The sequence below is a fragment of the Mauremys reevesii genome, linkage group 10 (assembly GCF_016161935.1).
Source record: "Mauremys reevesii isolate NIE-2019 linkage group 10, ASM1616193v1, whole genome shotgun sequence".
NCBI classification, from domain to species: domain Eukaryota; kingdom Metazoa; phylum Chordata; order Testudines; family Geoemydidae; genus Mauremys; species Mauremys reevesii.
In genome coordinates, this window is record NC_052632.1 from 3,985,111 (window position 1) to 4,011,917 (window position 26,807).

At 43.1% G+C, this 26,807-nt stretch overlaps 1 protein-coding gene across 7 annotated transcripts in view; it reads left to right on the forward strand.

The window, feature by feature from the left end:
• Positions 1-26,807, forward strand: part of ITGA11 (integrin subunit alpha 11) — a 241,719-nt gene that overhangs the window by 53,678 nt on the left and 161,234 nt on the right. For 4 of the 7 annotated variants that reach the window (XM_039492642.1, XM_039492640.1, XM_039492638.1 and 1 more), the window contains exons 1-5: positions 7,426-7,504; positions 8,821-8,925; positions 16,336-16,485; positions 16,891-17,021; positions 17,900-17,948. In XM_039492642.1, the coding sequence (XP_039348576.1) occupies positions 16,458-16,485; positions 16,891-17,021; positions 17,900-17,948 (208 nt within the window). In that variant the 5' untranslated portion in view covers positions 7,426-7,504; positions 8,821-8,925; positions 16,336-16,457. Of the gene's footprint in view, positions 1-7,425; positions 7,505-8,796; positions 8,926-16,335; positions 16,486-16,890; positions 17,022-17,899; positions 17,949-26,807 lie in introns of those variants that run through there. The other 3 variants (XM_039492636.1, XM_039492637.1, XM_039492639.1) reach the window with 3 other exon arrangements.

The following is a 26,807-nucleotide window of genomic DNA, read 5'->3' on the forward strand; positions in this document are numbered from 1 at the left end:
TGTGAATAGGTAACGTAACACAGAATAGCATACTGAGTAAAAGGAATGACTTTGCTTGCTTGAATATATTAAGAATACATCAGCCTTAAAAGAAGTCTGTACTTTAATCCAAAAAACTTTCCCAATTTAAGTATCAAACATCTTTGCCTTTAAATATTTATATATGAGAGGAGCCTGGAAAGAATCTTGATGAAGCAATTTTATCCTGGAGAGGTCTTCTGTTCTGCATTTAACAGAGTTCTGAAGTGGAGGACCCAGGGTAGCCCAGGGCATAGGACAGGGGAGGGCAAACTACAGCCAGGGGACCAGATCTGGCCCATCAGGGCTTTCAGTCCGGCCCGCGGGATTGCCAGCCCCGTGGTGCAGCGGGGCTAAGGCAGGCTCCCTGCCAAAAAGTTTGCGCACCCTTGGCATAGGACTTAACAGGAATCAGTAGCATCTTATGGTCCCATGGAACAGATCTGAGCTGGACAGTGGATGATGGCTGCAGGAAGTAAGCATCGTCCCAGACCTTACCGCCTTTTGCTCCGAGTCCAAAGCTTGTGGTTTCCACCTGTCCTCTCTAGAATAAACACTGAGCAGCCTCTGAAACCCTACCAAAACAATATTCTTCACTGCACAAAGAGTTTCCCCCCCGGGAGAATAACCCACATGTGACCAGTATTAGCCATGTCACTTGATGCGCTACTGCAAGGGGCTCAGACACTACTGGGATGTGGGTGGAATCAGAACCTATAAAGAATACAATGGCATTCCAGTGGGGGGGGTAGATTAATGAGGGCTCAATCTTGAAAACGAGGAGGACTCCTGAGAAGAGTTGAGTGCGCTTAACTCCCACTAACTTCAGTGGGAGCTGGGGGCACTCAGCACCTCACAGGAGTGTGCAGGATTGAGTCCTAAAGGTCTTCTGAGCTTCTGAATGTCAATTCTCACTGGCTTCAGTGGGAGATGAGAGCTCAGTGCCTCCACAGTGCAGTGACAACACCTGTGCCCTGAGCCAAAAGCAGGGTCCCCTTCTGCAACCCTCACTGACCTGCTGCTGTGGGTGAGGTTAGGGACTAAAGACTGAAGGGCCAGGCCCATCAAGGGACTGCATCGTGGGATGCAGAATGCACATCCTGGAGAGTAGCTGCAGTGAAAGCTTTTCCAGTGTACCTGCACTAACGTCCACTCAGTGGACTCTGGCTTTGCTGTGGCCTAGGATATCCCCTTTAGCTCACAATGAAAAGAGCCCCTTAAAAAGTGTGCCCTAAAGACTGTCATTTAACTGGCAGGGAGTTCATGTGTCTCCAAGTATGAGAGCCCAGGGAGCTGCTGTATTGGTGATGATGTTCTGACCAAGTCCTAGCGAGGCCAGATTGGCCTGTCTGTGAGGTAGTTTATAGGAGAGTGGTATCCCCTGCAGCTCTGCTCCCTGATTTCCACAGAGAGCCCCAGGATATGGACTTTGGGCAGGGGGAAGGAATTTAGCTTTTTGCAAGGAGAGCTATCCCTAGTAGATTTTGCAGCTGAGCCTGCAATGCAGTGTTCACTGGTGGCCCAGTCGGTGCCCACCCAGGTCTTATAGTGAAATCTCCACTTTCCTAAGTGAGGTCTTGGAGCACGTCCCCGCTGGGAGAGCAGTATCTTTGCATTCTTTTCCTATTGATTTCAGCGGGGCCAGAGTGACACTCTGGTTTGGGCGGTGGTAAGCTTTTCTCACAGTAGCTCTGTACCTTCAAGTTCTCCCGGCTTCCTTTTGACTTTCAAGCCACTCAGTCACCAGTCACAAAGTGGTTTCATCGTTTTTTCACCCGCATAGAACTTTTCTAATGAAAACTAGAGCTCCAGGTGCCATTTAGGGAAGATGCCTGGTCCCGTGGGGAAGGGTGGGCAAGGACTTGGCAGTAGGGCTGGGCAAAATCTTTCCAGGAAATAGTAAATTTGTGAAGAGAGGTATTTTTCAGGACAGTGAAACTATTTGTGAATTTGGCAAATACTTTCAGCTGGAAAAAACCCTGAGTAATGTCACAATGGTTCATTTCAACATTGTCGAAACCAAAGCTCAGTTTGAATCGAGATTCAAAATCTTTCATTCAACCCAAATAATTTTGTTTGTTTGTTTGTTTTTCATTTTGGTGAGGGAAAACAAAAAATATCTAGTTTTGGTTTGAAACTAGGTGATTTTTTTTCCAGTTTGGCCACTGAACCTAAAAATCAGTTATTTGCTCAGTTCTATTGTGGAGATCTGGGTTCTATTCCTGGCTCCCCCACTGACCTGCTGTGTGACCCTGGGCCAATTGCTGCATCTCTGTGCCTCAGTTTCCCTCCCCCGTCTTTTGTCTTGTCTAATTAGCTTGTAAGTCCTTTGCAGCGGGGACTGTCTTTACTACATGACACTACAATGTCTAGCACCGTGGATCTCAGCTGTCTCTTGGGGATTTTGGCTGCTACTGCAATACTGATAATCAACAATTTATAGATCCTAGATAATTTTTTTATCCTCACTGTTTTCCTGTGCGCATGATACAAAGTAAATATAATCCTCATTACAGTAATCTGACCTACTAGAGGTTTTGTTCTTCATTATGTAGGGCACCAGACTGACCATTTTAAATGTGTAGCGCTTCCACAGCATCATTTGAGTGTTTTTTTTAAAATAACAAACAATGAAATATGCCTGTGGGAGGAATATCCTCAAGTAGCCTACTTTGGAGAGTTACTGAATCCAATGAAACACATGTTTTCCCAGGAGTCTAGCTTAGAGGAAACCAAAAATTGTATACAAAAGACATATTCTTCTCATAATGGCTTTGCAAAATCTTGTTTTAGTAAAGTGCTAAAAACAGAATCTTGCCAAGCTGGAAGTAGAGCTGATTCTGCCATGTGCAGGTCTAAGGAAGGAATCTCACGTGCACTGCAGGAGAATTGAGATGCGGTGGTACAAACACTAGATGTTCGCAGCAACAAAGCTTCAGGTGGATAGTTACCCAAATGCTTTTCTGCTGTTCCCATGTAAGCGTATGGGCAGCTGAGAGAAAACAGAATTTTTATGTGAACAATGAGGGGAGAGGGTTATTTATTTTTCAATGTTTAAACGAGAAGTTTTTTGAAACCACATTTTCTTGGAGACACTGTTTTTTCTCCTACACAATTTGTAGGCTATCGTGTCATGCTGGGATGTGTCAGCCCACAGCATTTAAAAAGACTTGGCTTAAAAAACAAAATTTAAGAAACCCCCAGTTTACAAACTGTTTTCAAACTCTTTAAATTGTGATTGCAAAAAATGTGCAGCACTTTCACAAATGTGACTTTTTACCAACACACTTGCAGGTAACTACACCGAAATCAAAATCAGAGAAACTCTAGACACATCATAAACATTAAGCATAGCATCACACGCACAATGTTTTATAGGGATTTGAGTACTGATTTTTAATTATAACATAAAATATGAGTGAGATGGGAGTTGCCTTTGGACTGCATAAAGAATCTCATTTTGGCTTGAAAACAGAAGACAACTTTGTAAACTGTAGCCAGAAATATTGATCCATATAACCTAGGTAGGAAGTGCATAGTAACTGTATTGTGTGACACTGTGCAAAACTTGACACGATTTTATTCGGTTATTGTAACAAACTGAAGTTGGCCTTTAGTACATACTGAATGCCGGCTTCACAACAGATACTGCACACAGATGGCATGCAAAAAAATCCACTTGTCTGTGGAAAGCAAGAGAGGACTTGAGCTATGCTTCCTGTCCGATTTATATTGTTTATGAAGGCATTCATTTACTGTGGTGATGCATGCAGTATAATACCTAGAGAGAATAGCATCATTTTTCATCTACAGTATAACTTGGAAGGTACTAAGTTGACTGTCTGGTTTTGATTTTTGATACATGAACCTTTTATGATCGTATTTGATCTTCAGCTTGTTTAACTGATGCCTGAGAGGTAATAACTGTCTGCATCTATTTGCGTACACGGCTTCTGAGCTTCAGTGCCACAGAAGGAATGGAATTGGGAGTCATGGCATAGAACTGAGCAAAGGACGATTTAGGAGAAATAGCAGGAAATGTTTTCAGAGGGTGGGAGCTTATAGACTGTGTCATGGCCTGCCAAGGGAAACAGTAGAAGACCAGGCCCAGACTAGGTTTGGCAAAATACTTGATCATATGTCATAGGCTCCAGTGCTACATGGACCCAGAGGGTATGTCTAGACTGCAATGTAAGCCCAGAGTTAGTAGAAGTCGAGTTAGCAGAGTTTGTTAACCTAGGACTTGAGCGTCTACACTCAATTGTAACCACAGGTTAGGAGCTGTTGAACCCTGGGACACAACCTGAGGCTCCAGGTTCTACACTACATTATGTGGGTCCGAGTCAAACCACCCATATCCCAGACTGTGTTCACAGTGTGAAACAATGGATGGGAATAATATCTAACTTACAGTTAAATCATTCAGTTTTGCAAATGGACAAGAAGAGCCGGTATGGATGGGCCACGGGTCTATTAATACCAGTTGAGCTGTGCCCTGGTGACATTCTAGACGATAGTCCTATGTTCCAGGGATGATGCTAAGTATGCTGTCCCAATCTCCTGTCAGCAGAGTGCGTCTTCACCAGGCGTGCTACAGTGGCGCAGTTGCATTGGTGCAGCTGTGCCAATGTAGCACAGTAGTGTTGACCTGCCCATAGTGTTGTAGTTGGGACTAAGTCAAAAATCTGTTCCTGGTTGTTCAATCCGCCGTGTAACAGTCTGTGGAAGTTCCAGTCTTTGATTGTTAAACAGATATTTGTGTGACCCACAACTGATTTGTTCAAAATACCAAGATGCTTATGACGTTGTGACTTTAAAAAGAATATAGAGAAGGAGGTGAGGTCATTGGTCTCAGATACAGAATGCTGTACTTTGTCAACTTGAACTGACTTGCTTGTGTATGGGCTAACAATAGCTCCAGTAGCTGGATGGGTATTTCTCTTCCTTTTGGGTTTTTTTTCCTTCATAGCAAATGCTTACATGAGATATTGTGTGGCAACCGCAGGTCTCCCCACTGTCCATTTTATAGAGAATGCCATGCAGGAGGCCAAAATGGTAGGTAGAAGAGAGAGAAAATCTGGTAGACCTGTTAGTCTAGTGTCTCTAGTTAAAAATGTGGAGGGGATGAAACTTGTAGGGAATTCCCAGGCAGATGCAACAGCAAGTAGTTCTCAAAGTCTGATCAGTGTTAGTTTTATCTGAAGATACTCCTGTCACTGGGATGTATTTTCAACAGCTTTATGGATTGGAGAAAGAAAGAGGAACCACCTGCTTGATGCAGGAATAAATTGTTTAATCTTGGAATATTTCTCATTTGGCATCATAGAACCAGTCAAAGGCATTTGTTTAAGAGTTTGGGGTTTTTTTGGTTTTGGGGGATGTTTTTGTCCATTGAGTTGGAGAACTTAGTTGGCTGTTGGTTGTGTTTCCTGGTCTGTAGACGATACTGTGTTTCGGATCTGTTTTTTTTTTAAATGGGAATTTGTTTCTGTGGAAAATGATCACTTTCTGATGGGAAAAAAATGAAAACCAGACAAAAACTGAAAAATGTCCAGGCATTCCACTTCTCAACAAAAATTGTAAATTTTGGTGGAAAACAGACATCTTTCATGAAAAAATTTTGTTTACTCAAAAACCCAATTTTCCGTCAAACAGTTTAGATGTTCCGTCAATTAGCCCTTGTCTCAGATTTGTGAGCAATACCCAAGTCGAGAATGATTTCCTTGATCAAAAACAAAGTAGGCTCTCTTTGAACAGGGTTAAAAAAAGAACTAGATAAATTCATGGAGGATAGGTCCATCAATGGCTATTAGCCAGGATGGGCAGGGATGGTGTCCCTAGCCTCTGTTTGCCAGAAGCTGGGAATGAGCAACAGGGGATGGATCACTTGATGATTCCCTGTTCTGTTCATTCCCTCTGGGGCACCTGGCCTTGGCCACTGTCTGAAGACAGGATACTGGGCTAGATGGACCTTTGGTCTGACCTAGTATGGCCGTTCTTATGTTCTTATGTTCTTAAGTATGTGGTACATTGCAGGATGGTTCATGTGTATTTCTTTACATCAGTCACACTGCTGTTAACCAAGACTGTGCAATAATTCCCCGTGCAATGTTCCGAACATATATATACTCCATTATCTTACATCTTAAAGGCACATCATGTTTCAGTACATCCTGTGTATCCTGACATTCAAAAAGCAATATAAGTGTATGAGTGGCTTGTCTTTTTCTTTTTCAACAAATATCAATCGTCAGCTGCATTATCAATACACTTTCATCCAATAGCTCACCAGTTTCTTTAGCAGAGCAGACATCCGTGAGAACATATATACGTGTGTGTGAGAGAGAGAAAGAGAATTTCTCCGGACAGTGGGCCTAATTCTGTTGCCAGTGAAGTCGATGGGAGTTTTGCCATTTTACTATTCTCAGACGTGCACCTGAAATTCACTGTCATGGGAAAGCTTTTGTTGTTCTAAAAAACCCAAAAGAGGTACAAAGCTAATTGCATTACCTCCCACTTACAATTATATTTACAAACAGGAGAGAGCTTTTTAAAAGAATCCATAAAAAGCAATGTATGAAATTGTTCTATAGCTATCTCTGTATGGAACGTTCTGTCCTGGAAACTGAAAGCTATGAATATGAAGCAGATCATGATTTTCTCCGCATGTGGCAAAAATGTTCATTTTTAGCATCCTTGCCAGACAGGCCACTGCCAACTCATGTGGGTAATTCAGTCCACGTTTTCAGACATATTGTCTGAGACAAAAGAGAAGATTGGTCTTGTGGGGAAAAGGTGGGGTTTTCAAGAACAACTAAATGACTTAGGAGCATAAGTCCCATTGAAAGTCTATGGGAATTGTGCTCCTAAATCATGTAGGTGCTTTTGAAAATCCCAAAGAGTAAGAAAATATATCTTCTATTCCAGCATGACCTTGGGCCAGCCACTGGGGACCATATTTTCATGAGTGCCTACTAATTTTGGATGCCACTGTTTGGGGCTGTCCAAGTTAATGCCTCAGTTTGGGCATCCAAAAACCATGGCACACAGAGTCTTGAAAAGGTTGGGAGAAGTTGTGAGACTTGAATGATGTTTGTAACGGGGCAGGAGGGAGAGGGCTGCACTCTATCTCCCAACCCAAACACCCCTCAACTGTTGGAATGTGTTAAATCTGTATCTGTATTGTGAAAAACGGCTCATCTTTCTTGTGGGTTGACCCAAAACGCGGGTTCCAGACATCCATGAACTCAAGTCCATCAGAGATGTGGATCTGATTTGGCTGGTATGACCCCATCTTTGGTTTGGGAAGCTTTTTCGGATGCTTCGTGGGAGTGCTGTTGACGTACAAAGCTTTCTTTACATGACTACAGCTACACGTCAGAATTCTCAGTGTGGTTATTTTTTTGCAGTGGATGTTGCCTGTTCTGGAGAAATGACCACAAGGTATTTGGTTCCTAATCTGCATCTGGAAGAGTGAGAATTCTTGGTAAATGTCAAATGTGGGCTTCATTGACAGGTTTGACATGTACTCCTGCCACTGCACATTCCAGAGCCTTCCGATCGCAGCTTGCTTGGAATCTAGTAGAGCAACATTGGGGAAAAGTCCGGGTGACTCATGCTTTAATATTGGTTTTGGTTTATTTTTAATCTCTGTCATTTACCATATGAGAGGTCAAATCAAATTTCCCATATTATTTTCTTAAGTTTTCAAATCCATTGCCATAGCAACTGTTTTGCCCTCCTCAAAGCTGTCATTAAGCCATGACATTGCTTTCCTTTGGGAAAGAAAAATGGCTGGTTGAGCTCAATGTAAAGAGTGAATATGTATTTTTTTAACCTTTCATAGAGCTCTGCTCAGCAAAAATTCCAAATTCCGTGGCTCTGGCAGTGCACAAGAATCCCTAGTTCAGCTATTACCAAACGTAATCCCCATCCAGAGACCAGGAGATATTTCTCTTGCCCGCAGCATTTGTAATCTTGCCTTGTGCTTTAGCTCCCAGACGGCCTGCGAAGAGAAGCCACATCTGTTCACCGTGTGCAGTGGGCTAGGTGTGAACATACCTACCATTGCTGGAAGTTGAAGCTTCCCCAGTTGAAGCTAATAAATAATGAAGTCAGTATTCCTGAGGGGAAATGGGAACCATACATAAGAGTGTGTTTCATTGTTCCTCGGTTTGGTAGGACTACTAAAACGTGTGGCTGTGCACTGCAAATGGCTTCCTTAGGGCAGCTCTTTACATCAGTGCTTAGCAATCCCCGCCAGAGGGGAACAAAAGCCTTTCTTTATGTTACAGCCCCTGCATGTGAGACACATCCCTGGGTGAACAGCAAGACACCCACATGGCTGTGATCGTTGGCATATCTACAGCACCTGCCTCCAGGGCCTGTGGTGTGGTTGTCCGTGTTAATGGCTGTAGTTAATTTCCATGCAATGCTGCTTATGTGGGATCCGGATCAGGCCACTCTGGGGCATGGAGTGGTTGGTTACATTGCTTGTCATTAAACGCTACAAGGGTACACTAGCAGGGAGTCTAGAGATGGGGGAAGTCACAAGAACACCTGTATTGCAATAAGTGATCCGCAATACGGAAAAGAGTTGAGAGCCATTGCTCTAAAATACACATCTTTGCTAATCAAGCTAGTAGCACCCCCAGGCTGTCGTTCATGGAGCAGCATGATTTACCCACCTTCTGATCATTGCCTGCCCTTAGCTGCGAGTTATAGTGTGTTCTCAGTGTAGGTAAAGGGGAACGTGTCATCCAGGACCAACATGTGCAGCTTTCCTTTTGCTCTTCTTTAAAGGACAACAGACAGCAAGTCCAGCTGAACCTGCTGCACGAGTGGTGAACTTGTGCACTCCCCTGGAGAAGCCGGCAAACTACACCACGGGCCAATCCCGGAGCTCCGGTAAGCAGGCACACAGACATACTAGTGGGCTTGATGCACTGCAGATAAGTATATCAGGCCTGATTCTCTTACAAGTGTAATGCTAATGAAGTCAATGGAATTACACTGGAGTGAGATCAGAATCAAGCCCATTCCGCTGAAAGTATGATAATGATATTTCCACCCTCTTAAGTGTTTCTGAGGAAAGCTCCAGAGGGAGTTAAAATAGTACCAGAGAAGAGCTGATGACGAATAATCTGGAGGCTCCAGAGGGCTCATGTCATGTTTCTTTTGAATGGGTTTCCACTTTCTTTGTCAGACAGAATGGAAAGTGATTTGAAACATTTATCTTTCCCTCCTTGCAAATTATTTTGCAGACTAAGTTACTTTACTGTCACATTTTTCCCTTCCAATATGTTCAGCGGGGTATGGATCAGGCTCTCCTTTTATGTTCTGTGATTTTATGAACTGCCAACTGCACAAAGCCAGTTTGGCATCTTCTCTTACAAATCCAGCTTGAAATGGCTTTCCCATTTGTATTTGGGACTTAACTGTGCATGTTGCTTTGGTAAAATTGAACTGGAGGAAACCAAAAAGAATTCGTATTTATATTACACAGCAAATGCCTCTATTCTGGGAGTAATTCTCCAAGCAGACAAATGTCTGTAACAAAAATGTACAGCTCTGAATAATACTGCTGTGGAGCAAGAGAGCATATAATAATCAGTAATACAATGTATATTTTTCCTACGGTGGAAAAATTTCCCAGGGGAAAGATTCTGTTTTTATGGGCGTGGTGTTTAATTTCTTTTTTGTAAATTAAATGTGTCTGAGCATTTTCATTGTCGGTACTTAGTAGTAATGGTAATAGCTTTACATTTCTGGCAAAACTGCCCCTTCCGTGGAAGGAGGAGAAATCTGGCTTCCATGCGCGTGCGTTTCTGGTTCTCCTGCGTTCCTCAACAGTGACTCGCTCTCAGAACGGCAGCGCTTGAGGTTCGAACATGTTTTGGTGCGTGGGGTAGCGTTTTGGAAGAGAGGAGTCCTTGAGTGCCTTTTGAGGGAGACTGAGCTTTGTCAGCTCTCACTGAATTCAGCAGCCTGGACCTCGCAGGATCAGACGCGCGAGCACGAGGCTGGACTGGGAGTTGGACGATCCGGTTGCTGTTCTCATCTTTGCCACAGATTAATGGCTGGGTGACTGTGGGCAGGTCATAGGCAGGGTTCTTTCCAAAGGGCCTTTTCTGGGTGCTCAGCAGGGGATCTGGCTATCCAGTTTCAGGGGCTCCATACACCAGGCCAAACTGCAATGCAAAAAAGGAATGCTGCTTGTTCTGTGGAAAAAATTGCTCTTAAATTCCTCTCCCACGATCCCACACCACATCTGTGGGCAGAGATGCAAATGGACTCTGGGTCTTCTGACTTCCATGCTTCTGCTGTACTGACTAAGACATGCTTCCTGGAAGACTGTAAACTCCTCCTGACCAAGAACTGAAGTGAACTACTGCAGGCCACAAAATGGAATTTATATTTGAGTAACCCAGAACTAGCTTTTTCCCAGGGGGATTTTTAATAACCTATTTATTAGCAAGGCAGCACAGATGACTGACTCAAAGGAAGAAATAAACAAAAAGAGATTAAATAAATAAGAAAAAATGCTGGCTAAGTAAACAAGTAGAAATTCCTCAGTAGCAAACACTTATTTTAAGGTTAACTGTGTAAACATGGCATTTGAAAAGATGCTTTAATAATGAGGCAACCCCTGGTCTAATATCAAAGGAAGTGCATAAACTCCCTTACTTTAATAGCAGATTAGCAGCTGTTTCAAAACAGCCTTGCGTGAGCATTAAATATAACTTCCTACCAAAGCTAACAGTAGAGGTTGGGACCAAGCTGCAAAGCTGAGATTTATAATTGAATCTGAATCCAAACATCCACAAAGCTCAGGAGGGCTGGATTCAGGGGACCTCTAGTTAATAGTCTGAGTCTTAGGGTATGTCTAGACTGCAATTAAAAACCCACAGCTGGCCCATGCCAACTGACTCAGGCTAGCGGGCATCGGACTAAAGAGCTGTTCAATTGCAGTGTAGACATTCAGGCTCAGGACCCCATGATGGGGGAAGGTCCTGGAATTTGTGCTCCAGCCGTGGGTGTAATCGTGGTATAGACAAACCCTTAGTCAAAACATCGGTGGGGTGTCCAATCCCTTTCTAAGGTGTCTCTATCCTTTTAAACTCCTTCAAATCCACTGCAGTCCAAATTGTCCTAAGGTCATTACTGCTTTCAGATCACCAGAACTAATTACTCATTTAGGAGGCAGCATTGCAAGGTGCTTCCATGCCAAACAGTCAGATCAGAGGAAATGGTCACATTTTCAAAAACTTCTTCTATCTGGAAAGCACCTGCCACTTTCCACCTTATACTTAAAATGCAGAATACCAGTGCAACTGGTCATCTATCAAATGGGTAGAAACTTGTAAGTTCATCCACTATCAGCACTACAAAGTAGTAATTTTAAGCTGTCACAGTTAGGCAGAAATGGTTTCCCATCTTATGAATGTTTCTGAGAGTTCAAAAATGTTTACTGTCCAGAATAGAGATGAGAAGTTGAAATCTCAAAAATTTTCACAAGCCAAAAGATTTTGATTATTTTTCGCCATTTTGGTCAATCAAAATATTTCATTTCAATAATTATGAAATGTTTTATTTGGATTTTGACCTTTTTTCTTACCTCTTTTTCAGTCTAATTAGCTCAAGTGTCTAAACAAAACATTATTTTGAACTGGAAACTTGGGACTTTTTTGTTTCGAAGATGTCAAAACTTTTTGACAATTTTGAAACTTGTTTCAATACATTTTTGAGTCAGGAGATTTGTCAAAACCAATCCTGTTTCACAAACAATTTCGGTTCAATGAATTGGCATTTTTCAACAGCAACAACAAAAATACCTTGTGTTAAAAAATTCTTGACCCAGCTCTACTTAGAGTTGGAGCGAGTGTCCTCTACTGATTACAGCAAGTGACAGTAACTTTGTTTCTATTCCCACCTCTTCAACAGGTTTGTTATTGTGCTTGGGCAAATTTCTTAACTATTCTGTGCCCCCACTTTGTCCACCTGTAAAATGGGTATAAAAGTAATACCTCAGAGTCACGGAAATGAATATGGAAAAGACTTATTCGGTCATTTAGTCAATTTTCTAGCCAGTGCAGGCTTATTTGAACTATACAGTCCCTTATGGTAGGCTGTGTCAGAGCTTTAACAACTCATGTTGTGATATACTTTCAAGATCCTTAAAGAAAAGTTGCTTTTCAGCGCGCAAAGTACTTTTATCTGCAGTGGATGTTTGTGTCTGGAGATTACAGCTGCCTTTATTGCCAAGACAACTTAAATTTGCTAGAAAGTTTCTCAAAACTGTTGCAACTTTGTTTTAGTTCTTGTGGAAGAACATTCTTCAGTTATCTGCAGGGACTTCCTGGCTTTGGCCCCATGCGTATTGCAGCATGAGGCCTTCTGAAATAGGGAAGTCACACGCTTGTTGAATAATAGTGCCAATGCTTTCCTACCTGTTATAAAAAGCTTTAGGCCATGGGGGCGGTGACTGTTCCAATTGATGCAAAAGTAAAGAGCTGCCATTTAGGAGAGAAGCATTTTGGCGAAGAGACTAATAAATAAAGCTGAAATGCCGGGAGTCCAGTGCCAGAGGAATTCCAAACAGAGCAGGTTCCAAATCTCCGTTTTCTTGAGGTTAAGTTGCTTTTTAAGAAATACTGAAAAAGCAAATCAGCCCGAGCAGCACTGCTACATCAGCAGAGTTTTCTCTTTGCTCCTTCCCAGCGTTACAGTTACACATGTTGAGTATGTTTTCTGTCCTCCAAGACTGCTTCTGGAATTGGGCACTGATGGTGAGTGTGACTAGGAGACTTATAGGCCCTAATGATCAGCCTGGTTGCAGGGAGGAGGTAACTTTTACTACAGTAGCACTGTGATACCATCGCTCAGAGGTAGATTCGGTGCCTCAACCAGCCTCAAAAGAAGCACTGGGGGGATGCTATTATACACGTCAGCCATACTAATCTATCCTCTTGGGCACACCAGCTCCAGTGCTAGGCTCACAACCTTCGCCTTGCTCTCCATAGTGGTTCTGCTGGAGGGTCAGGGCCCAGTACATTGCTATTTTCTATTCAGCACTGTCGTTTTGCAGACAAATTTCCTGCCTTTAGGATCTTATCCTTTACACTAGACTTGACATGGGAAGAGATTCCAATAAACAAAGAAAGTGGGAAGGGAAGGGATATGGGAGAATAGGCTACAACAGCTGAAGATCAGGAGACGTGCTTAACATTCTGCATACCCCTTGCTAGATCCTCTTTGGAGTTTTAAAATAAATGAATGTAACATATTGGGATTGGGGACCCAGAATGGTTATGGTGGAAGTAGGGAGCAAGGGGCAAAGCAGAGGCTCTTTATTTGCAGGTGGTGAAGAAATAGGTCCCCAGTTATAGACGCACTTTATTTATCTTTTAAATCGGACAACAGAGTTTCTGCTGAGGCTGCGTGTGTAGGAGTCAGGGGGCCTGTTTCTCCTTCGTCCATGAGTAGAGAGTGAAGGTTGGTACCCTCTTGAACAGAAACAGTGGCTGGGAGTGGGAGTGTGGTCTCACACGAGAGCAGATGCTAGAGGCTGTGTTAGGGAATACCCACTCCCCTGCACCATCAGTGAGAGCAAAGGCTCAGGGAGATGCCATGAATCTAGCACATGGTAAAGACAGACATACACCTGAAGGCTGAAGGAATATGCTGCCTGACCACGGCAATGCCAGCATTCATTGGTGCTGTGACAGCTGACTGAAAAGCATGGGAGCTTAGCACGGACTTCTAGCATCATGGTGGTACAATGGAAATAAATGCACCTTTGTCCATGCTCAACAGAATACAGAATTCCTTAAGGAGGCGCGTCTATTTACTGTACACTTGGGATTTGTTTCCATTTTGTATTCCTAGAGTGCTCCTGCTGTGGACATTTGATTTGCTATTTGAATACTAGACTTGCACAGCTAAAGAGCCACCATTTCCTGGCTTCATATTAAATTGATAATCTCTGGAACATGCCATTTTTCTACAGTGAGATCATGTGTTGAATCCTGACCAATTTCACTCTCTGAAGAATTCCAAACTACTGGACAGTTCTGGGATAGTCCTTAAGTATTTAGTTTAACCCTCAAAATGAGTTGTGGTGGGAAAAGTCCATATTATCAAACAAGTTGAGGACTGGCTTTTAAGGGTAATTCAGCTGCATTTCATTTTCATTAGAGATGATCTGAGCAGCAAAGCTTGGAGCCGTGTCTGAACTGTCACAAAGTTCCGGGGGTGAATTCAATGGCCGTTCTTCATGACTGAGTCCGGCAAGATTTGGTCTGGAAAGTGATATTTTGTTGGCTGGTGAGTGGCAGGAGCTCCCTTCCATTAGAAGTGCTAACATGTTGTGTACATTAGTCCACAGAGTTGACAGCTAATGTAATTTGCAACTCCTTTCTTAGATGACTATGGAGACACAGTGCTCTCAATGCACATCAAACGATGCTTGGTGAGCCAGACACCCATGCCTGGCCTTGAGCTAACAGTGCCTTTGGCAAATGAATTTGACAAATAGTTCTTGTGAACAAAATTCATCTGTGCACTGTTCACACTGAGAATGAATTCAATTATTCAGTATCCAGAATTTGCAATTCAGGCTGTGTGATTGCTCAGCTAGGCCACGTGGCATTGTTTTTGCTCTCTGATTTGATGCGCTAATCTTTCTAAATGGCTCTTGTAAAGTACTTTCATTTAGTCACACAACCAATTTTATTTCTTGTTTAAACAAATTCATTCTGTTTACGGTCCTCTCAGTGAAGCTTCACGCACATGGATAGTTCGGAAGAATGAACAAAAAAGGGCCTGGATGTCACCAAATCAAAATAATATTCAGAATTCACAATCCTGCTAGCGAATGCTTTCCTACACTAGTCACCCAGATTTTCATGGAGTATGTCATTGGTTTGCGTTCTTCTGTTGAAGGGCCAAAGAAGGTTGGTTTTGGCTTTAAAACCTCATCCTAAGTGTGTCTGGAATCTGATTTCCTTTTTGCCTGGGCCATTAGAATTTTTAGGGTAACATAACCCTTCTGGAGCCAGCAACAACAAGAGACACCCCCAGATATTAAACTCTGCCCTTAACAAGACAAAGCAGAACCAGCTTGAGCAACCGTCCACTAATCTAGGAAAACTAGCCCCCTCCTCAGGCAAGTGCTTCCCCCCTCGCAAGCACTGAGACTGCGCAGAACAAAAGAAACCATTTATTAAAAGGGAAAGGGAGTCCTGCATTAATGTGGGAAAACACCGCAACCACCATCGGAAACTCCAAAGCAAACACCCACCCCACAATATGTTGGGCAGTGTCCTTTGCCTCAGTTTCCCGCCTTGTGCTGTGAAAGTCTGAAGAAGGAATGTCCCTTTCATGCATCACTCCCCTCTCCCTCCGCTGCGCCCCACTCACAGTTTGTTGTCCTGGGTCAGCAAAGACCAGAATTCAGAGTGCGTTCAGGCGAGTTCGCCGCCCACCCCTCCAAAGAGGTGCGGGGCACACGTTGAGCAATGCCTCTTTGGCTGCAGCCGCTGTACTCCACCACTGCTTGCCACAGCTGTTGCCACACTTTCTCTACCATCGCTGATGCTGTTGTCTCTGCCACCATTCAGCGCTGCCACTTCTGCAATGCAGCATTCCGAGGGTCCCCCACTTAACCCAGCGCCTAGTGATTTCACGGGGGTGTGGGGCACCTCTCAGCAGCTGCCTCTTTGTTTTTTCAGTGCAACACTGTCTGCACACTCGGTCTAAGGCTCAGCTCATTAGTGATTTCAGCTCTAGTAATCGCTGAACAGAAACAAGGTCTTTCAAATGAATCAGATCAGCTCTGTCTTTAAACAGTGGAGATGAGAGGGTCAAATAGTGTCTAGAACTCTTTTTAGGCAGAGTCCACACCATCATGTAGGAACATCTCTCTCCACCCCCCTCTCGTTTTCACTGTGATTGGGCATCCCTCCTGCCCTGCTTAGCAAGTGAGGTTCGGTTTAGGGTGAGCCCCTCAATCCGGGCAGGCTAAGTGCAGTTTGGGTGCCCTTTACTCATGCAATAAGGGTAACAGCGTTTCATTCCCCCTGCGTTTCATGCTAAAGTGAATTGTAACCCAAAGACCAGCCAAAATTGATCACTTTGGCTAAGCAGCTCTGTCTGCTGAACACCTCGGCAGAACAGGTGTGTGTATGCAGATACAGTCTGCTCCTGAAGTCTTTCCCCTCAGTTTATCACTAGGAATCAGGTGCTCATTCAGACCCTGCTTAGAGTAACATAAAAAAGGTTTCAGTTCTGCTGCATCTCTGTTTTTACTATTATTAGAATGAGCTACTGAACAAACCAGCTCTTAATTCATTTGGTGGGATCAGTGTCTGCACGTGACTAGCCGTCTCAACGTACAGCACAATATGCAGAGATGAACAGCAGGCCACCATTAGCCCGGGATGGACCAGTCTAGTCCAATTATTGCAGGTATTTCTGTTTTTCCTCTCCTGGTGCCAGGTGTTGCTTTCCTGACTGAGGGGCTTCCCCTACATCCAATAGCTGAATTGCATTCAGCACTAGCAAGCTACAGGATTTGCTAATGGATATGATGCATTGCATAGCCACTTCTAAAATTGTCATTAAATCACCACTGATGCTAACTCCATGAGAAACACCTCCATGGTCACCTGCATCACTGATCTCCCATTACCTCCCAATTACTATATGATTAGTTTGTCATTTTATGAAAGCAATCCTTACGATGAAGGATGATTGCATGTTTCTGGTGCAGCTGATGGTTAAAATACCTCCCAGAATATCCCCACAATAAATCCCCACAGTTCTTCTGACATCTGTATTAATTTACTGCAGCCTTTTTGTTTTCGTTCCTAGACTCGGTTTCTTTACATTCCCCATATCCTAGCATAATGCTTCAAAAACCCAAAGAACACAAGCATCCAGCATATCAAGCATCAATTGTGAGGATGTGTCTGCAGGAGGAAAACCCGGAGTTTAGGAAAGAAGTGAGTGTGTGTGTGAAATAACGTACAATGAACTTCTGTGACCTCTGCTAGCATCTGAATATCTTGCAATGGAGGGAAATTAAGATCATGCAAATCCATGAGGTTGATAGAAGTGGGCTTTCTTCCAACTTGGCATGGGCTGGGGTGGGCGTCTGTGTTCAGCTCTGGATCCAATCTAGGCAAGTTTGACCTGGGAGTCAGGGCTGAGGCATTGTATATAAATCAAAAGTTTGGGACTTAAAATTAGTCCTTTATTTTCCTAGGGAAGTCTATTGAAGTAGATTTCTATTTGGCAAGCCGTGTGTGGTGGTATTGAGTCATTCATATTTTTAGTGATTATATATTAAGAGCCTAATTCTCCCCAATGGGAAAATTCAGGATTAACGGCTGCAAAATTGACTCCTTAGTAAATGCATTAAATAAAGCCAAATTCTGCCCTGTTACACTGGTGTGAATCTAGAGTCTTTCCACTTACAACAGAGAGAGACTCCAGCTTTACATCAATGTAACTGAATGCAGCGTGTTTCCTATGGTGTTTTTTTAGCATCGTAACTGGATTACACACGACTTAATTCCAAGAAATTAATTATTCATTCCCTTGATGAAAACCAATTCTACTTAATTCAGCTACAGAGATTTAACATAAATTACTGAACATTTCTTGCAGAAAGGAAATGTTCCTTTACTTTTTAGTGGATAAAACACAGTATCATAGGCCAATTCATTTTAGCAGCAAACAATGAGTCAAGCAATTAAAATGAGCCCCAGCTTTAGGGTCGGGTGTAGCCTTGGCAATGCTGAAATCTCATGAGTTTTCTGCTATTGTGGACAAACAATCCAAGTAAACTGCTGGTGTCACAAATTTTTGTTTCTTTCAGATGGGATCTGGTCCCCTGTTCTGGCCTGGAACTGAAACCTTCGGTTCAGGTTCAGATCTATGAATTTCTTAGATTTATATTTCAAAAATGACCAGTGTGACTCCCCCAACCAAGGGAGGGTGGAACAAACTAATTGGATGTGTTACTTTCATTTTTCTGCTGCCTCTGTGCTTTTTGGCTACTCACCGTGGGGTTTTTTTAAGGCTCTGGTATTTTCTTAACAGAAATGTAGTGGGGTAGGTAGGCAAGGCCTGACACAAAACTTGGATTCAGATTTTTAACACCAAGGAGTTTGGATGGTTTTTTAGCCTGTTAAAGAGAGAATGGCCAGTTGAATTTAGGGGCCAAACCCTTAACCCCTCCAGAGCTCAGAAGAAGGGCGGGCTGAAAACTTTTCATCAAACTTTTTTCCAATGGAAAATTAGGCTTTTGACAAAACCAAATTTATTGCCAAACTTTTGGCTTTCTGCAGAAAAATTCGAGTTTTATTTGTCAAGACCAAAATCTTCATCTTCTGCCGAAAAGTTTCAGTGTTTGGCTGAAAATTTTGGGTCTTGTAAAAACAAGAAAATGACAAAAACAACCTCCCTCCACTCCTCAAAAAAATACAAGATAAATTTTCTGCAGGAGAAAAAAAAAACATTTTCCAATCAGCTCTGTTCAGAGGTGTTTAGAGCCAAGGTTTTATTTCTGGCACGTCTCTGGCTGTTGGTGGGCATTAAGGGACGGAGTCAATGGCAAAGTCTCCAAGTGTGTCAATTTATTAGGCTCATGATTAACTTGGGGGAATGACTCCAAAAAGTGCCTGCAATGTGCACAGAACCTCTCATTCCTGTCATCTGGGAGCCTGCTGAGAACCAGGAGTGGGCAACCCCCCCGAGGAGCTGGCAAGAACAAAGGGCATGAGAGTAGAGAATGCAGGGGGGCAGGAAGTCATCAACTATACAGGGAAGGAGGGAAAAGGGAGCATTGGCAGAAGCTCATATAGTATGGCCAAGAGGTTGTGGTGGGCATTGCATGCAAGTAACGGATGGAGCCGCTACTGCAGAACTACTGTGCAAGTATTCTTTGCATTACTGGAGCACCTGGTAGCCCTAGTCAATGACCAGGAACCCATTGTGCGAGGCCCTGTACAAACACAGAACAAAAATGACAGTCCCTGCCCCATGGCACTTACCGTCTAACAAGAGACAATAGCTGGATACAGACGGTTGTAGCCTGAATGAAATCAGCAGAATATATGAGTTTGGAAATGTAGCAGCAGAATAAATCAGAAGCATAATCTGTTGTTCAAATCTAAAAACCTCTACCAGATGTGGCAGTCCAGTATGGAAAGAAAGAAATATACACAAGGTTCACAGGAAGTATATGATAGTACATTTGTATTCTGCCATCAATATCGCTAGCTTTTGTTAGAGACGAACCACCCATCCCCCCGCATCTTTTTCACTCTGTTGTACAAGAAATAAATTGTACTATCACTGTAATTGCTTTTACAAAGCCAAAAAAAAGTGGCAAAGCTTTTCCTAGTCTGATGGTTTTTGTTACGGGATCAATTGTTTCTTTCCACAATCAGTTATTTCTGTGGGAGATGTTTATATCCTATCTATCTTCATTTCCTACAAGGAAACATTGCTATCAGCTCACAAATTTTCCTCCAAAATGTATAAAAACTTTGAGACTCTCCAGCATTGCTGCTGCTTTTTTCACTAAGAATCATAATCAACTACTGCGATTTTCAACAAAAAAAAATCTGCTCTTTCTGTTTAAATACTAAACTTTGGCAGAGGGAAAGCGTTATCCTTTTGATGGCTGCATCCTCTTCTCCTTGCTCTCAGATGAACGTGCGTAAATCTAACCCCAGTCACTGGGGAGATGCGTTCAGCTCAAATTTGGCTCCATTGTAGTGAAAAAAAATTGAAAATTCCTATCTGGCCTGGATTAAATAGAGCACTGACTAGGACAACGATCCAGATATAAAATGGGAAGATAGTTCTTAATTTGCACCAACTCTTTTCTCCTGCAGGATTAACCACATCGGATGACTAGCAATGAAAATCTTTTTCAGGTTTCTTTAACCCAGGATAACCCATGCTGTTTAATTTTCCAGAAGAGAACAGTGCAACGTCACCATAACAGCTCAGAATTTCTGAAGTGCTTTTGTTTTCAGGTCCCTCCCTTGTCATTATTTCCTTCTCTTGTTTCCCCTAGATCATTCCAGTTAACAGCTGTTTACATTTTGAAAGTATTACATCAATATTATCACAATGAAGCTTTATTTTCCTTTGAACTTCTGGCATTTCTAGTTCATGCAAAGATCAGTAATATTAAGATGTCTGAACGTGATTTCTAATAACACAGCAAAAAAGACTCCTCATAAGAATATAGCCATATGAATCACTGTAAAATGTGAACTAGGCAAACCCTGGCTTTTCAGAAGATCTACCAAATAAGATTGCATCCTGCATTAATTGATGAATCATTCTGAATAGTGGATAAAAGATTGGCAAGTTTCTTACTGCCAATTCACAAGCCGAAAAAGAGACAAAATTTATCTAAGCAAATTCTTCACAGCAAATTCTTCACTCTGCTCTACCTAAACAATTTGAGAAAAAGATTCTCTTTGCCTTCAGAGCTGGTTTTAAACTCAAAACCTATGAGGATCAACACAATCATCTCCCATCCTTTCCCTGTTATTGGGGTAAACATGAGGTTATGTGGCGTCCTCAGATGTTGAAATAGTCTGTATGATAAGAGAAAAGGCTTACAGAATTGCTCATCTGCAGTAACTTTTGGTGACAGATTAGAGCAGGGGTCAGCAACCTGCAGCACGTGTGACAAAGGCAGCATGCAGGCCGATTCCAGTGGCACGCTGCTGCCAGCCGGGGTCCCGGCTGCTGGCCCCGCTCAGCCCGCTGCTGGCCTGGATGGATGGAAGCTGGGCCAGCAGTGGGCTGAGCAGGGCCGGCAGCTGGGACTGGGGTTCGGTCTGCCACTCGTGCTGCCAGTCTGGCACGCGAAACCTTTTACTGGCATGCGGAACCTTAAATTAATGAAGACTTGGCACACCACTTCCCACAGGTTGCCGACCCTGGGATGATCAGGCCTGATCACATGGTACTTACATTCCCATTCAAGTTATTAGACCTGCAAAATTGTGGGGGCGGGGTAGGGCGGATTTATGAAAAAATATCGATTTATTTCTGTCTCATTGCACACAAAATGGAATAATAGTTATTTTCTTTTTAAAAAATTGTGAAATATCTTTTACTTTTTCCCCCTTTTCTCTTTTTATTTCCCTTTTTGTTGTGGGATTCAATACATTAAGTAGTGTCTGCGGGGAGTGGGCATTCTTTACTTTTTCCCCTCTGTAACTTTTTCAACCTTCCTCCTCTCTCAAAAAGTTCCAGGGTGGTAGAGTGACAGAATTCCATTGTTCCTTTTGCCACATGTCACTTTCCCCAAGTTCCAGAACATCAGGCTGAGAGGGTGGGGCACCGCCCTTATGAGAAGACTGGGGGTAGACGGTTGCTAGGAAGTTCGTATCAGATGGGGCTCCCCAGAACATCTGTGACTCTAGACCCTCATTTGTGAAACTGTGACTCTTGTGAGTTAGGAATTGTCACTCCAAGAACAGAATGATCTGCAGCAACCTTTTTGAGTCATTTATACCGGGCCAAAGCAAAAGGTTTTTTTCAGCCCCTTTTCTTAGCTCTTTTCTGTTGGGAATTCCCTGCAACTGCAACCACTTTAAACCATGGGAGACCCTGGAAATTTCTCTTTCTGCTTCCACAGCTCACTTTCTAGAGGCAATTATCCCAAAGCTTAGCTATTATCTGAGTTTTCCATAGAGTGTTAGCATCATTAATGAGTATGATGTGAACTCTGGGGAAGTGCTGGATTTTTCCTCTGTCCTGAAAGCAATGCATGTGGCACTCTGGCACCAGTGGCTAGTTAGGCAGACTCTGGGAACTGGAATGCAGTCCATGGGCATGTCATGTGGGATGCTAGGTGCAGAATTACCAATGTACTTGCCAAATTTTTAGTATTCTATCAGGATTTACTGCATTTATTGAACTCCTAGGTATTGCCAACTTTGTTTGAGAGCTTCCAGAAATACAGAGGATGGCTGTTTAGTAATCTTGGCAACTCTTACATGTTAATACACAGGGAAAATGTTATATTGATTATTACTCTATTTTTTCCCCACTGGAAATGATTCACTGTGAACAAGTGGTTGGAGAAGTCAGTACCTTCTGCAGAAGCTCATTATGAGAAAACAAATAAAATCATTAGTGGAGTCTGACCCAGATTGCTTAGCAAGCTGAATAGGATTCATATTTCTAAATAGGGTCTGGTAATGTATTTGCAACAGAATCATAGAAATATAGGGCTGGAAAAGACCTTGGGAAGTCAACAAGTCCAGCCCCTTGCACTGAGGCAGGGCCAAGTCAATCTTTGAAAGTTTCCAAGTGCTTCCATGTTGCACATTAGACAATCTTGTCGTGGGGGTTTTGTTGGCCAGAGAGTTCACATTAATACTCCCACTGTTTGCTGTGTGAGGTTACACAAATAGTGAAGTTGGGCAGTTTGCTGTCACAAGCTACAAACCCTGCCTTTCCCCACATGACAACTGATGTACCTGAATGTACCTGCCCAAGTTTCTTTCTGCATGTGTCACCTTGATCCCCCAGTGAGTACTGTAGAGCCATTATGAAGACATTTCTTTAGTACAGCTAAGTTGTCCACTAGAGAATCTGAATTTGGATGGAAAATTTGTACTAGATTTGGAAGAACCTGGTTGACAAGGAGTATTGGCTAGTGATTCACACAGGGGACTGAAAGTTGTTGGTTTTCTTCCTGACTCGGCCTCGGACTAGCTTTGGGACCTTGGGCAAGTCACTTCGGCCTAAATTGTGTCACAAAGACACAGCGGAGTATTGCTGTCCCACCCCAGGGCCATCTGAAGAAAGGACTGAATATTAAAGAGCCACAATCTCCTGCCTGCAGCCCACTTGCTATAGCCTGTGTCGGCAATAAATTATGATCCCACCTTTGCTCGCTCAGTTGCCCAGACTGGTGCTTGGGCTCTACCCACTCGCTCCCAGCAGGAAAAGAGTAGTGGGTGCACAGTGCCCATTCACTCCTGCATGCCTGAACCAAAGTCCAGGTAGTCCGTTTAGGGAGGGTCTTCTCCCCATTGCGTCCTGCACAGCTGCGCGGCCCGGGCACAGTATAGCCATTAGCTTCTATGTGCTCTGTTTACCCATCCGTATCATAGAATGTACCTAACTGCGAGGCTTAACTGATGTCTCTACGTACTTTGAGATTCTCCAGTAGCCATAACTAAGTCAGAACAAAACGTTGCTAGGCGATCTTAATATTTTCTAACTCAAGATGATCTGGAATCAAAATCCTGGATTTGAAACCCCCCAAAGTTCAGATCTGGTTACAGTGGCAAACTTTGTGGCTTGGGCCCATCTTTTTCTATCTATGGTTTTGATCATGTCTATAAGATCCAACCCTACCCACCCCATCCTGCTTTACTGGAAGGAATGGGGGAAAGATTGCTCTTCTTTCTGGGTGTTATTTACTCTGCTGTATTTCTTCCTCTCTCAAGCCTGGTCATAATTAAGATTTCATTGACCAGAGTCATGTCCTAGGATGTGAGCGTGTAATTCTGTATATTTTAGCAATGCATGAATGAGGTGCTGTTCACTTAGATATCTCCCAGATGGGACAGTCACAGCCGCTATGCAGTGCTAGCATAGGTCATGGTTACTTTCTGGAGGCTTTAGTTAGACTTTGTAGTCTCTCCTTTTGAACTAATAGTATTCACCACTATCAGTGTCAGAAACTGCCTCTGCCCCCAAGGCAGCAACATCTTACAATGAAAGCCCTTCCTGAAAACCTCTCAAATGTCCATCACCTTCCACATATGGACTTGCCCCTCGGTTAATAACAGCATTCACTGAAAACACACTTTGTGTAAACACTGAAAGCAAACCACATCTGCTAGAGTCATGGCAGGTGACAGCTATCATTTCTGGAGAAAGTACTCGAGGGAACATTCCTATACTTGGCTGTCATGTAGTCTGCAGACTCTTACCATGCAAGATGCTGGCAGTGTGGAGCTGGTGGTCCCCCTTTTCTGGAGAGTTTAGATGATGACTGCAATTAATTACTTCTCATCTGAAAGCCACAGTTTACAGCAAGTACATTACCACTCCATTTATCCAGTCGTTGGAAGCAAATTCCAGATCTCTCAAACAGCCGTCCAGTTTTGAAAAGACCTGACCCCAGTGGGAGGTGGAGAAATGCTGGTCAGGCCATATTGCGCTATGGCTGTCTAGCTTTGTACCCGGGAGGGGGTCAGAACTGAGCTTCATGTTTCTGGGAGTACAGGTAAAATAGGTTCAGTTAAATGGTGGTACAGGGGAAGACCTAGGAGGAAGTTATGGTTCATTGAGATTAATGCCCTCTCTCAAGTTGGGCCAGATTTTGCCACTCTTGCAGTGAGGAATACTCTACTCTGCAAGTAGTCCCATTGATTTCAGTGGGACTATTCCTGAAGTAAGTCATTACTCAGTGGGAGTAAGGCTTGTCAGTCTCATCGGACTGCATTGACTTCCGGTACACATTTGCTGCACCACACCGAGGTTTAAGGGGATACACACATTCTAGTGGCTTTAAAACCGAAGCATGACTGCAGCCTTTCAGACATTTGGGGCCAAACTTCTTGTAAACAGGCAGATTTCAATCCACTGAAGAGCCCAAAAGCTGCAACTTAGAAGGAAGTTCTCAGTTAATTTTGCCATTCTAGTCAGTAATACTCAATCAAAGGGTATCGTTTTTTTAAAAACTCCTTTGTTTTTATTCAAACCTTTTGGGAAGTGTTCAGAATACAAAGTAGAGAGACAAGGCTGGTACGGTAATATCTCTCATTGGACCAACTTCCGTTGAGGAGAGAGAAAGAAGCTTTCAAGTCACACGGAACAGTTCTTCAGGTCCTGTGTGGCTCGAAAGCTTGTCTCTCTCCCCAACAGAAGTTGGTCCTATAAAAGATATCACCTCATCCACCTGGTCTCTCTAATACCTTGGGACTGACACGGCTACAACTACACTGCAGAATACAAAGTAGTGTGATATGATTTGCAGTTTTTCCATACAACTGATTAAATCCATAGGTTTGCTGGTTGGTAACAGTGAAGTTCCCAGGGGACTTTTTGTTGCTGCTCAGTGGTAACCCATCTTCCTTTTCTGAGCATCTTGTTCAGTAAAATATGGGACATCCTTCAGCTTAGACACATACTTTACTTTACTTGCTGTGTGTAATCCCGCTGACTTCACAGTGCGTAAAGTTAAGCATGTGTGTAAGTCTTTACAAAACTGGGGATTTACTGTGGAGCATTTTACTGGCCTGAGTCAAATATACATGCCTCTAAACCACAACATATGCTGCTCTTAGACCCTTACTGGGATCATGGGTTGTAATGTTGCATTTTTTATTTAAATTGAATACTTCTTATCCACCATTGTCTTCTGTACTTCAGTTAGTCCGTGGTTAAATTTCCTATGTACTTGTGTATAATTATGTATTTTAATACTTTCCTCTGTTTGTTACTCCCCAAAAATAGTGATAACAAAAATCATATACTACAAAAAGAAAAGTGTTGTTTCCCCTCAGCTGTTGATCTCCCTTGAAATTCTGATTTTTGGTCTAGAACTGACATGGGGAGAGGCAGGTGGGAAATTCAGGAAGAAAACTGACAATGCTTAATTTTATCAAAGCATTTAGCGTCTAGAAAGAACTGGACACTAACAAATTAGAAGAGCATGCACACATTTGAAATGCTTTGGATTCTGCTGCTGCTTTGATCTCGGGTCAAACATTCATTCTCTCCAATCTGGAGTCCCCAAACGTGCATTTTCTGTGGAAAAAAGTGGAAAGAAATCAACTCTCCCAAATGTTCTGCTTCATCCAAGAATGTCTGGAGCAGAGCTTAACTTCTTTCTTCAGACCCTGTTCCCAGTTTGAAAAATAGCCAATAGACAGAGATAAGGTCTGACATTTGGACTAATTTCAAAAGGTGGTGGTTGTTTTATTAAGAGGAAGGAGGGAATTATTTAGGCCTTGTCCTCTCCATCTTCTGCTTATAAGGACTAACTTTCTATGCGTGGAACGTCCCTTTCACAATCTCATTTGTCAGCACCACGACTCGTTCTGCTGGCTGGCATTGTGCTTTAACAGAGATCCCCCCGCGCAAATGGTAATTCTGGTAGCTAGATTCTGCAGGGCTCCCCTTTGCAGCCAAAGTGTTGGGTTCCAAGACGTTTGAGGAGAAGGCCTCTGGGATCAAATCTCACGTACATGAGATATTTTTGTTATCTATTTATTTGTACAGAAAGGCGAAAAGCATGCAGGAGCAGCAGCAACAAGAAGAGCTGACATGATCTTATCACAAACCCCGCTGATTTGTATTCATGTCTAATCTGAATGAAAGGCCAGATCCAAAGCTGTTCTAAATCAGAGCGACACTGATTTACACTGGCTGACAATCTGGCACTTCAAGTCTAGGTCTTAATATAAAAGCCCCTTACTGGGTTGGGACCTGACTGCCTATGAATGTTACCTAGATAGGTATAGCTCCATCATCCGTGTAGAGCAAAGAGAGCCAAGATAATACTCTCTAGTGATGGGTGGTGGGACCCCCGCTGTGGAACTCCATGCCAAGGGAGATTAGATTGACCCTGAGTTTAACTGTGTTCAGATCAAGTAGTGAGGCTGCCTTTCTCGATAAAGCCACTGCCACAGTCATCCTGGCTCCTTCCACACCAAAACAACCAGCCCCCCCAACCCTGTGGGAGGTGGTCAGGGAGCAGAGCAGCCTTTGCATTTTGCTGTGCT